This window comes from Centropristis striata, chromosome 4, assembly GCF_030273125.1.
Source record: "Centropristis striata isolate RG_2023a ecotype Rhode Island chromosome 4, C.striata_1.0, whole genome shotgun sequence".
In the NCBI taxonomy this organism is placed as follows: Eukaryota; Metazoa; Chordata; class Actinopteri; order Perciformes; family Serranidae; genus Centropristis; species Centropristis striata.
The window spans coordinates 31,422,045-31,435,188 of NC_081520.1; the positions used below are offsets into that span (position 1 = coordinate 31,422,045).

The 13,144-nt window shown below is 35.9% G+C and overlaps 1 protein-coding gene across 1 annotated transcript in view; it reads right to left on the bottom strand.

Moving 5' to 3' along the window:
- The window catches only part of dync2h1 (dynein cytoplasmic 2 heavy chain 1), a 134,054-nt gene extending 125,581 nt beyond the window's left edge, over window positions 1-8,473 (bottom strand). The window contains exons 1-11 of the mRNA XM_059330987.1: window positions 8,374-8,473; window positions 6,694-6,911; window positions 6,269-6,442; window positions 5,734-5,872; window positions 4,908-5,026; window positions 4,443-4,587; window positions 3,997-4,142; window positions 3,092-3,178; window positions 1,740-1,874; window positions 501-614; window positions 282-393 (exon numbers count right to left, since the gene is read on the bottom strand). Coding sequence (XP_059186970.1) covers window positions 282-393; window positions 501-614; window positions 1,740-1,874; window positions 3,092-3,178; window positions 3,997-4,142; window positions 4,443-4,587; window positions 4,908-5,026; window positions 5,734-5,872; window positions 6,269-6,442; window positions 6,694-6,876 — 1,354 coding nt within the window. The 5' untranslated portion in view covers window positions 6,877-6,911; window positions 8,374-8,473. The remainder of the gene's footprint in view (window positions 1-281; window positions 394-500; window positions 615-1,739; window positions 1,875-3,091; window positions 3,179-3,996; window positions 4,143-4,442; window positions 4,588-4,907; window positions 5,027-5,733; window positions 5,873-6,268; window positions 6,443-6,693; window positions 6,912-8,373) is intronic.
- Window positions 8,474-13,144: the final 4,671 nt, after the last annotated feature.

The following is a 13,144-nucleotide window of genomic DNA, read 5'->3' on the forward strand; positions in this document are numbered from 1 at the left end:
CTTAAAGAACGGTGTCTTAAAATGAATAAAAACTGTATTTTTACATTGTGATTTCTGTATCATGTCCATGTGTTCATATTTGACTCAGTTTTTGTGACTCAGTTTTTTTTGTCTCAGCCACTAACTTCCTGTTGTTTTCAGCAGACAAGCCCCCACCTGACGGGAGCATGAACTGGGTTTATTTACATTTTCCACATTTTTTGTCACCATGTGTAGACACAATAACCTACTGCCTACTGACACAGAAATAGTCACAAACACTTTGAGGCATATCTATGTACCCTTGTTGTAGTCCAGTAATCTGGCCAGTAGCGTCACTCTCTCTGACTGCAGCTCTTTGCTGATGTTGGGACGTCTGATCAGCTCTTTGTGCTTTTGAAACACCTGCAAAAGCTAGACAACAAACAAAACCACACATACGGTAAGTTGCGTCATCAACACCAAACCACAGACATATTTACATATTTTAGAAACTGAATTGAAGTTGTGTGTTTCACTACCTGCTGTGGATTGTCCTGTACATCAGCAATGTAGCTCTTTAGTCTGCCAGCAACCTCCTGCTCTGATGGAGCCATTAGACGCTCAAACTGAGCCACTGCTGCTTTCCAAAGTGGCTACAAAAATATATACAACAAAAAGTCAGACTCAAAGTCTAATGTTTCATCCTTTACTGAATAGGTACAGTGCTTAACAAATTCATTAGACCACATATCATAAAAATGAGAAAACAAACATTTTAGAAATCTTTCAAAAGCTTGTTTAAAACTAAATGTTATAATTATGTATTTGGCTAATAACAAACTGAATTGAGCTTTTTATACCCAAATTTGAGACAGCTCACTGGGCTTCTCTGAGAAGTCAGAAATTAATCAAGCATAACATTCAACCACTAAAACACATTTTTCTGTTCAGGAATGCAAATAAATAATAATGTGCTTTCATATAATTTTTCTTAATCGTAAAACAGTAAATTTGAAAATGAATGGATAACAATAATAGTTATATTTAAGCATTAAAAATATAATTTCAGTTAAATAGCTTCTACATACTGGTGTATTAATAATAAATAATATTACCTTTATTTATATAGCACCTTTAAAAACAGCCTTCACAAAGTGCTTTGACAGAAGCATGAATAAAACTCATGCAAAAATAAGAAACCAACAATGAAGAAAAAGAAAAAAAAATACCACACAAGTTAAAAAGACCAACATCACATCAATGCAAGTCTGTAAAAATGTGTTTTGAGAAGTGATTTCAAAAGAATTCACTGATTTCACTGATCTGCTTTGTATTACAGAAACATAAAAAAAATATTTTGGTAATTTCTAATACTTTTAATTTAGGACAGCTGTGGCATGAACCGGTGGTCAATGTATAAATTTGTTAAGTTCTGTATGTGGAAGATGCAACTTAAAATGTCTAAATAACCATCATTGCAGTTTGCAGTTGTGACACAACGCTTGTTTTGGGATGAGGTGGGTGGAAAGTTTACCGTAGCCACAAGCTAAAAGTTCACTATAGGTGTTAAATGGACCGTGATTAGGGATTCCCCCTGCTTGGACGGTAATCTGTTGAAAGTGACATAAAGTAGCCACATAATGAAGAACTTGCACCTGTACCATATCGTGCCTGGCACTGGTAAAGTATAAGTACATGCATGAGGAAGGCTCAAACACGGTAATTCAGTAGACTCACACCCACATACACATGGACACTCACCACGTCAGACAACTAACCTCAGTGTAGGGGTTGTAATGCAATGGGTTTAGTCCAGCAAAAGGTTCAAATACACGATCTGAAGTTAGAGCCTGCTGCTTCCCTCCTGGCAGCAGACGCAGCAGTTTCTCATGAACTATACGTAAAGTCACCACCTGGTAGACAAAAACAGGGAGAGTGCGTTTGCATGTAATCTGTGGCTATTGCAGTGTTTATGTGCTTGGTTATCAAGCTCACAGAAGTCAACAACATGACTTACAATTTTTGACTGAGTTATTATCAGACTTTGACGCAAATTCTTAGAAACGCCCACGTCAAACCTTCAATGGAAAATGCTAACAAAGCAGGTATCAGATATCAGTTCCCACATTTATTATTCTGGCCACACAGGAAATAATACTTAATTTATTGTAAAGAGGAAAGAGGTATACGACAGTGGCTTGTCAGGTTAAGTAAGGTTTTAACAGCATCATGGACCTGTAAATGTTTGTCTACAGAGGTTACAAGGGAATGAGTCTAACAGTTTCACACATTCAAACAGCTACTAGGGGAAGCTGGTTTATCAAAGCCTGTGTCGTATTTCAGGGCCTCGCTCCTTGATGGTCTGCTTTTCAAGACAAAATATGTCAATATGTGCTGACAATTGTGATTTTTGAATTATCATTATTATCTTTATTTTTTTATTTCAGATTTTCAAGTTGCCTATCAATTTAGGTATAAGTATGTTTTTATAGGAGTATTGTGATAGAGTTTAAATGCTTTTGCAAGGATGTGATTTTGATTTTTGATTTTATTTATATTATTATTTTCATTTATTTATTTATTTTATTCTTTTTAAAAAACATTTCTTTTTATGTTTTGATGAAAAGACTTGACATGTTTACAAGATGTAGAGCAACATGTTTGTGCTGTTTTGTTTTTCTTCAAATAAAAAGTTTAATAACAATATGGACTGACAATTGAAAGCTCTTTTGAACCCACAAAGGTTCTCAATTTACATAAAGACAAAAGTTAGGATCAAATCTGTACTAAAATGTTTCATGAATGTGTAATGTGAGTGGGTTGCTTTCTGGGTAAACAAGGTGTTTAACAATTCGCTTCAACAATCCATTTATGGTTAACTTTTCCTTCCTTGTTCTGGTTTCAAAATAAACATCAACTGGAAATTCCGTCTAAAGTGACGTGTAGTCTGTCACAAGCAATCAGAAAGAGAAGAGGACAACAAAGATGATACTTGCATAAAATTATAGGCAGTGCATGAGAGAAATCCGACTAGTGTATCACATTGTCATGTGAAAAAGAGAAATATGCACTATTGAATGTCAATGTCTATTCCACAGAAAGGGTTTCCTGGATTGGAACCATGTCTTACCTCATCCAATCTTTTTGCAAGGCAGTGAAGGGTCTGTGGGCAGTGCTTGTTTCCCTTCCAGGGGTGTGGAGCATGTCTCTTCCACACCTGAGGAAAAACGGCAATTAGTTTTACCACAATTAAAAGGCTGAACTTAATCTTACATAGTGGAGATATTTCATGTCTGCATACATTCTTTCCAGTTGAATTAAAGTGAGGAATCTAATTGTGAGAATAACGGGTAAAGGTTTTATTTTTGGAACCATTTCCAAAAACTCAAGATAATGACAATTTTCAGATCAATATATATCAAATATGCAATATCTATAAATAATTTAAGTATATGTATAGTCTAAATTCCATTCCTAAACCTTTCAGTGAATATTTCCATGTCAACTCACAATTACATAAGTACAATATTAGACAATTGACAAGATTTTACCCGCCTCACTATCATACAACCCTCGGCCAATTTTCCTTAAAATACAGAGGAACAATACTCCGGAATGATCAATTTATTGTTCAATACAGTTTTCCTCTCTGAACTCATATAAGAGCAGTTTAGTGGCTGCCCTGATGGCTCAGGTTACTAAGTAGTACACACACTCATACACAGACGCATGTGCACGTGCATGCATGCACACACATTTCTACATTTTTTTTAACTTTTTAATATTATAATTTTGCTTTATTTTTATGGTAATTATTTTTTCATAGTTACTCGTTTTTAATCTAACTTGTGAATTTTAATATAAGTAGAGGCCTGTATAAGCCCTTTTGGGTTTCTTGCCGCTACCTTGCACCTTCTTCTGTTGTTATTTCTTTATCCTTTTCTTTTTTGTCTTATTATTGTGCAAAAAAAAAAAAAAATCTAACTTCAAACTTAATTTCGTGCAAACCTCTCCACTATTTGATCTCTTCCATACCTGTCCAGTCAGATGCTCACAGGCTACCACCCATTGTTCACAGATGGCCACGCCCGTTCTCAGGTTTTCCCTCACCGATACAAATGGCTCCTCAAAAATTTTAAGACCGCTCAGCTTCCTCTGCACATACCTTCCCAGGGCTCCACCTTGTACACCATCAAATACAAAAGAGTACAAAATTGCAACATACAGAAGCAACCACACACAGTCAGTGATGCAACAATATGCATACAAATGCCAACAGTATAACATTGTTGAAAAATGACTGCAATGTCAAGCATTTTGATTGTTGAAAAACTAGGTTAGCCACTGTGTACTGAGGAGTTCCTTGGAAATTTCTCAAGAGATGTTGTTGCCTTGACGCACACTGTATCTTAAAAACAACATCAGCAAATATTTATTTTCATTTCCTGGTTTTGGTTTGTGCATATGTGAGAGAGTCCTACCGATAACATCCATGAGTCGGACCATGCGCGTTTCTGGATAAGGCTCAAAATCTGTCTGCCTCCAAACATCATCCAGAGAGTCTCTGCTCTGTTCCACCAGATCCACGACATCAAGCATAGACAAGCCATCAAGACCACCATACTCCTGGTGGAAACAACAGAGACACATAGACAATAGACAACAATTATGAAACACTGTTCAAAACAGTTTGTAAAATATAAATCTTAAAACGTTAAAAGTTATCAAACTAAACATAACAAAATATACCAAGAAGTAATCACTTTACTTTACCAACTTCAAATCAGTGGACTCATTGCTTACTACAGTTATAGATAATAGTTCAATCTTCATCTCAATAACTGCAAATTACTTAGCACCCAGCCTGAAAATATAAAAAAAGAAATGTAATAACTTGAATTTTTCATGCAGCCAGTCCGAATATATATAAAGGTTTGCATGTGTACCTTTTGTATGGGTTTAAATTGTTCTGTGAAATATGTAGCCCTTTCTCTGACGCTGTTCTTCTCTGCAGATTCAGAAAGATCATCCCAGTACTGGAACTCATCATTGGGGGTAAGGATTCCTTCACAGAAAAAATATGAGTTTATTGTTTGAAAATCATAAAACATCCTTGTTCTTCTTCATCCTTGTTAAGAGCTTGTTTTTTCCTTCCAAGACAACTTCATTCATGAAGGGAAGAAATACAAATCCAGTTTAGCCAAACACCTGTAGGCGTACTGAGATTACAAAATAATATCAATGCATACAATCCCTCAAAAATCAAAATTTTAAAGCTATTACCATTTCTATGACCATTCTGTACCCAGGGTTAGTACGCTTTAGCAGTGGTCAAATTCAAGCATTTTTCAAGGACTTTCAACGTCAATTTTCAAGCTTTTACAGTACCTTACACCGGTTGTAAATTGCATGTTTTAGATGAGTACTTACATACTAAAAGGGGGAGATTTCACTTAACCATACCAACAGCGATGGTATTAAACTTTTAGGAGGAACGGTCTTCATTTCAGATAGGCTACTAATTATTTTTTACATTGAACATGTGATTATCTATAGTCTATAGATGGATATAGTCAGGTTGCAAGAGAAATACAGTAAGAATTTCAAGCATTTTCAAGCACTTTATCCAAAATCCAAGCACTTTTTAAACCTTGAAAATACAACATTTAAATTTAAGCATTTTCAAGGATTTTAGGCACCCATACGAACCCTGTGTACCCACTACAGCGCAGCCCTCTTCATTTCTCTCTGCAAAAATATATTCATGCATACCAAGGACATCTTCCTCCGTGCGGCTCCTCTTTGCTGAGGATTGTGCTGAAGACTGGCGTACCACTGAGCCCAAGCCAAGCTCCAGCTCACTCAGCAGGCCTGCTAGCTTAGGGTCAAATGCTGAACGCCAGCGTTCATCCTGCAAAGTGATAGAGAGTGACATTTTCAAGTTTCAGGCTAAATAAATCCCTGGTTCTTGACTCTTTTGGGCACACAACATCCTTTTAGTAAAATGGTGAGAAGAATACACTAACAGTATTTAGGTGCATATCATAACGGTGCTGTAAGATTTACTAACAATAATTTATTTTCTGCTATCTTAGGTTTTTCCAGATTTGAATAGTTTTTTTTTAACTAGAAATATAGGAAATGTTTAACTAATTCTAGCTCAAACGTGTTTCAAATAGTAGTTTCAGAAATTTTACTTTGACTGTGTGGCCTAGCAGAATCTTCAACTGTGGAAGATGTTAATACCAAAGCCTACATCTTTCAAATAGCACCTATGGATTACTTTAATACACAGAGACCGGCTCACCTTCAGCAGAACAGGTGCAAAGACTTGTTTTACGGCCTGGTAGAGGGTGTTGATGGGAGACTCCAGCATGGACGACACCAGGAGGTTGTGGTGAAGGTTGTCTTCTGTGATCACTGTGGGACGCAGCTTGAAGAAGACCAACACTTTCTCTCTGCTGTCCCCCGAAGCTTCAATCTGACAAAGGAAGACGAAATGTAAAAAGAAAGACACATATAAAGATAAACATACGACCAGGACATTAGTTTGTTACATGTTTTTTATTTATTTTAATTAAATGGCTTATTGTTGTAAATGATGGATTTCTGATTGAAAATCGAGTACAAAAAACAATAGGATGTTTGACTTGTGAAGCCCGAGGCCAATTGTTTCACATGGATAAGATGCTAAATACAAGAAAACATAGTGATGCTTAAAACATTTGTTACCTTATTTGACAAGTGAAGTTCATTGTCATGTCTGCTGACAGACAGAACAAATTCATTCCCATCATCCAAGAAGTTATTGAGCTCTGGGCTGTCAGCCAAGGATGACAAAGGCTTTATTCCATAGAAGTTTCCAGTTGTGGTAAGGATAAATCTTTTACGAGCATCATCTGAATCGTGTGGCATCTTTCAGCTGCCGTGATGTACTGATGCTGAGAAAGCTGTAGTAAACAGAGAATAACACTGTAAGTCTCACTTTTGGAGGGATATAACTTACAGCTGGTGGGTATTGTGCAAAACAGATACTTCTACAAATCATTTTTACTATATAGTCTATTATTTCTATAGACATTGCAGAATTAAGAATGTTCTGTTCTTCTTCATTTATATACACGTGACCATCTTAGAACCAGGGGCCGGATTCACAAAGCATTCTTAAGATGAAAATACTTCTTAAGTGCCACTTTTTTCTTAACTTTGCTCTTAAGGCAAAGTATAAGAAGAATTAATAAGAATTTGGTATTCATGAAGAAATTCTTATCTTTTCTTTAGTTTTTTTCTTAACTTTCTTCTTACGTTTTTTCCTAAGATAGAAGCCCTCACCAGTCTTAAAACTGCTACAATGAAAAGGTAAGTATTGATATTTATTTACTTGAACAAATTTGTGTGACATTTATTTGATTTCTTTAATATTGACTTTAGCCCTAGACAATGTGTTAAAAATTTTGTTCCTTGAAGTTGGTCAGAGTAGTTTTTTTAAAAATGTATTTCATAAAGCTTATTTTGGCAGTTGACATATAATAGAGCTGGCCTTTCAGTCCGTGTGACATATAGGCCTATTCCTAGATTACACTACAATGTTCTCTTAGCAAATCATGGAGGCAGTTGTTGTATTTGATGCTACTTAATTAATGATCTAGTGATCTTAAGTTAAAAATCTAAGAACGTCCTAAGTGAGAAAACTAAGAAGTTCCTGAGACATACGAAAATTCTTAAGAAAAAAAATGGTGAATAGTATTTAAGAACATTCTTAGGAACATTCTATTTTTTTTTCTTACGTTTTATCTTAAGAACATTCTTGTGAATCCGGCCCCTGGCAAATTACTGCTGAAGAAAAAAAAGTGGGGCCACACCAGGCTTTGACTTGTGTTGCTTTACCAAAATACGCATAATAACTATGTATTCTGCTGACTCGGAAACAAGGAAATACACACGTTTAGTCTAGATTTGCCTCCATTAAACTGCTTGGGCATCCATATTTATCTAACTAACTATACGTACCTACTTTGCTCGTACCTACTTAGATTGTTGGATAAATTAACATTTAAGATAGCGTTAGCTTAAGAGATGCGTTTACTGCAATGCTAATGTTGCCAGAGCTGATATCGCTGATAAAACTCTTAGCTAACGATCGTATCGTAATCCTGCTGGCATCGAAACGCCATCTTTTTAAAGCAGCATACGTCCAGCAACTCCTGCGATTCAAGAGGGTTCTTCTCTTTCCATGGGGATAACTTAAACAACGTTTACAAAGTTGCAACGCTGCAGCATTAGCTATCGGAGGGCATCAGCTAGCGAGCTAACGTTAGCTCACTCTCGCCTCTGCGAATTAAAGTTGAGCATTTTACCTACATGGCGTGACTTCAGCACGCTAGCAAACTAACAAAAGCATTGGTTTCATACCGTTTGCCACCAAATGTTCTAGTCTCGGAGTTTTTGGTAACTCGTTTCATGGAGGGAAGCTGTAGCAATCTGTTACTTGTGCCTGTGTATGTGTCTCCTGGATTATGCTTGCGTTGTTACTAGGTAGCAACTACGATACTTTCCACCACGTGACACGGTGGAACGTAACCTGCGCAATGTACTTACGCAATTTATATAGAAAGGGTGCACGGTTCAGCCAGAGACTGTATAAATACCGTCACACTGTTAAAATGATCACTTAAGTCATTTTTTGTCAAAATTGTTTTCCTGCTTAAATCATCTGACGCTGGCCACCTATGGTAAAATCGCCTACATCATCTGTTGATCAGATCATGTGATTTTACCCCTTTAAGATAATGGCCTATGTCAAGTTTGTGACTTAAGCGGATTTATTATACCTAAGTCAAAATAAAATGTGACTTAGGCAATGTTTTGAACATGCCTTTGTGACTTAAGCAAGATATGGTAACACTTTATTTTGAAGGTGTCTACATAAGAGTGACATGAGCATGTCATAAACATGACATGAACATTAATGACACTTTGAAGTAACATTAATGCTCATGATACTTGTCATGTCATGTATCTGACAGGCTTCTGTGACTCTTATGTAGACCCCTTCAAAATAAAGTGTTACCATATCATGCTGAAGTCACAAAGGCATGTTCAAAAAATGCATTTATTTCTCTTAAGTTATATAATTTACACACAGTGGTATTACTGTAGCAGTAGGTCACCAGGAAGCAGCAGAGACCAATCAGAGGAGACAGGAGCTGGAGGAGAGGCTGATTAACAGCAGGTGTGGCTATCAGTCACTTTCTGGAAATCCTTTGTGTGCACACATGGCTGTGACTGGTGACTCTCTGTTCTGTGGTAAGGTGGACTTTGGGGGGTTTTAGCATTGTTTTGGAATCAGGATAGCAGTTTAATTGTTAGGGTAATGTAGGGGTGCATGCACCCTGATATATTTGTATTTTAATGATTTTAATTGTGGGTCTGCCATTTGATTGTAGGACTGAAACACTGCACATCTTAAAGTACAGAGGTATGCAAAATATCAACATTTAAACCTCATACTATATGTCCTACAAACTAACAGTGCTTTGTTTGTTTTTAGGCATAGCACTGACTGCCGTTTATTTTAGTTTAGTATTTTATATTTTAGCCATATTGATTTTATTGTTTTTATTATTTTAGATTTGATTTGCTTAGTTTTAGGATTTTAACATTCTGTCTTCTTCTGTTCCTAGTATTGCGGCTGGTAGGGACCTCCAATCACCGCTGTGGCTGAAATGCTGGGAGTTCACTTTAGATGGTGATATAGTTTGTGGTTGCACATTGAATTAGTGTGGTGTTTTTATTTGAAGTGTGTTAGGTTTATATTTCTTAATATTTAGTATACTCCCAGTGTCCTAGGCAGTGGGTGGTTGGTTTCCTAGCTGTGATATGACTGTCCTTTTGTCTTTTCTTGACTGTGTTTTTTTGAGTTTTAGATATTGTAAAATAAATGGCATGTATTTGACCCACACATCCGTAAGGTTACATTACTATGCCAATAGCCATCATTTGTTACATCCCTTTTGAGTGAAATGATCAATAAATGTCATATGTTACACTTTTGGTGAAGTTTTTTGTGTTTCCTGTAAAACTTGAAAAAATGAGTTAGGCGATTATCTTAACAGGGTGACGATATGGTCTGAGTCCTTTCTCCATAAGGTTTTCTCACAAAGGTGTTTCTGAGAATCTCAATACATCTAGATAAATCGGTACTTTCCTGGTTTGGGGAATTTAATCATGTATGTTATTTGCAGTGGTGGAATGTAAGTACATTTAGTGAAGTACTGTGATTTTAAGGTGCTTTTACTTTATTTGAGTTTTTCCCATTTCTGTATAACTATATACTTCTACACTAAATTTTAGAGACTTAGTTATTTTTCAGATAAAGATTTAAAAAGGAAAAACTTGATAAATTTAAAACATTTTTTAATCAATTAAACCACATAACAGTATATAATTAATCAAAATGAGCCCTACCTTGACAAAAGTAAAATTATGCTTACTTAAATGAATCAAAAATAATAATCAAACTATATATACAGCCTATATAACAACCTGAGTGGGACCATTCTGTATAAATAATTTTACTTTTGATACTAAGTACATGTTGATGCTGATACTTTTGTACTTAAACTTAAGTTTTGAATGCAGGACTTTTACTTGTAGTGAGGTCATTTCACAGTGTGGTATTGGTACTTTTACTTCAATAAAGGACCTGAATACTTCCTTCCAACACTGGCTTTAACAAAGACAAAACAATAATTTGTTAGCATTCAACTATCCATAGCTGCCATAGAGTTTTCACCATTTATATAATATGAACTATATCTATGGGGGTCACATTGTGCCAGTTTCTAATGGTTTGTATTACAAACATTAGTGAAAGAAGTAGCCTGTTACAGTGCACATACATTACACGTTACTCACAAGAAGCCTAAAAGACCTGCATTTAAAATAGTTTGCTAATTTCAGAATCATATTTTTTGGATGTTTTTATGTTTTTTTTACTCTCTGTACTTATATTTGCCTTTGTGCTGCAACATCTGAATTTAATATATTTTTAAAAAATCTTACATTATCTTATTTAATAATTTACACCTGTTTTCCCCATGTTAAAATGTCAGAATGTCTTACTTGGAAAAAGGCCTAAAAGTAAACCCATTCACAATTACTTCATCACAACAGAATTGAATGTCTTCTCTTTAATCATGGTTGAGTTAACCTAATAAATGAGCTGCTTGGTCCCTGTATTAACTCTCATATGTGTGCATTGTGTATAGTAGTATGTTTAACAACCTGGTCTGAGGTTTGCTGCATGGTAATTTATTTTTTAACATAATTTAATCCAGTAAAATGCACCATGTGAGGAAAATAAACAACTTAACATAGTGCCCATCTTCAAGACAGAGATAGAATGTCAGATATTAAAGGACATACCATACACACACACACACACACACACACACACACAACCACTTAAGACTAGGGATTCCCTTTACATGCAAATAGTTTCATATCTATCAATGACCGTATATAGATAGAAGGGAAACTCTGTCACACCCCATTGCACATAATGAAAGCTCTGGGAAATCAGTATCGTAACCTTTATCCTTATTGTTGACCAGTGGGATGAACAATAGAACGAACAACTTGCACATTTCTCTAGATAACCTCTTAACTTCTCTTTGCTATTACCTCTGTACAAGCCTAGAGTGTGCATAACTTTCCCAGACTTGTAAAGCTATTTTCAACAGATATATTGTGCATTTGCATGGGTGAAGGGGTGTACTGTTCAGACAGGAAGTTACTGAAGAGAGTTTGGGTGAGTTGAAATGAGGTTTAGTTTCAAAATCCCCAAAAATAATGAGAACTGATTTGATTACTAACTCTTCAGGCATGTTGTTCTGGTCTCACAGCCTCTCCTCCCACATATTGCCACGGACTCCTGTACACCAACTAAGCAAGCCTGCAAGGGCGTGTGTGGGTTTCGTTTTACATGAGGATTTACCGGAAACAACCATTACCTTCCAAAATCCTTTCCCACATAGTTTCACAAGGCACACCCAATATAACCTATAACACATTTACAATAACACATGTTACAGTCATATATATTCAAAAAAAGGGACTTTTCTTTACTTTCATTTACATACTTTTACTGGTAACATTTGCAGTCGAATGATACAAAAGGACACCAAATATTAAATAACGTGTATTTAAATGTGTTGTGACGCAGGAGGAGTGAGGAGGTTACACTTTCTGGGCAGTTCTGTCAAATTTTTTGAGGGATACACATGGAAAATCCCCAATATTCCTTGTTTGTTGTATCTTCCCTAAATTCTGTTATTATGACTTAATTCAGGACAGACACAATATCCATTAATCAGCAACACCCCCACTGCCCCCTCAAAAACCCCAACATTTATTATCCTCTATTGTAGTTTCTTGTTGCTACAGTCCAAGGACATATTGGTCAGGTCCAACAGACTTGATAATGGGTGTGTGTGTCAGTAAATGCTTGTTCCAGCTGGACACATGGTCCATTCAGGGCATTCCCCAACTTTTCAAGCAGCTGGGATTTCTCCCAAATGGGGCTATGGATATAATCATGAAACAGTTTTGTTTTATTTCCTCATCGGAAAAAAGTATCATGAGTTCAATGAAAGCTGTAAAGGAGAACTTACAAGGAACTATGTAAAGACTAGAGAAAATAGAAAGATCAAAATGTATGACATGAACACGGATTGTTGGTTAGAAACACCTTATTATGTAAATCTTTATTCCTCAAAGAGGAAGAGATATTACATTAAAAAAAAGTTATTACATTAGAGAGTGTGTCCAGGTTCGTTTGGCTGGGAACCTTGCAAATTATACAAATTATAAATTGTGATTAACAAAAATGAAGTGGATAATAGAAATGGGTTAGTATAGTAATAATTTTAATATTCATCATTAAATTAAGTGCTATACCAAAGTAATTGAAAAGCAGAAGTGAAAAGATGTTCCAGCGAATGTGACAGAAGAACAAAGAACACAACCTGAATATGAAACACTGTGGTTAGCTGCAGAAGTGTTACGAGCAAGCCAGCTGTAGTGTACAGTAAGTTTAACAGAGAAAAAAAGCACAGCACTCGAGGCAAAATGCCAAATGAAGGCCACTTTGACCCAAAAGCCACAGTTCACAGTCATTTAT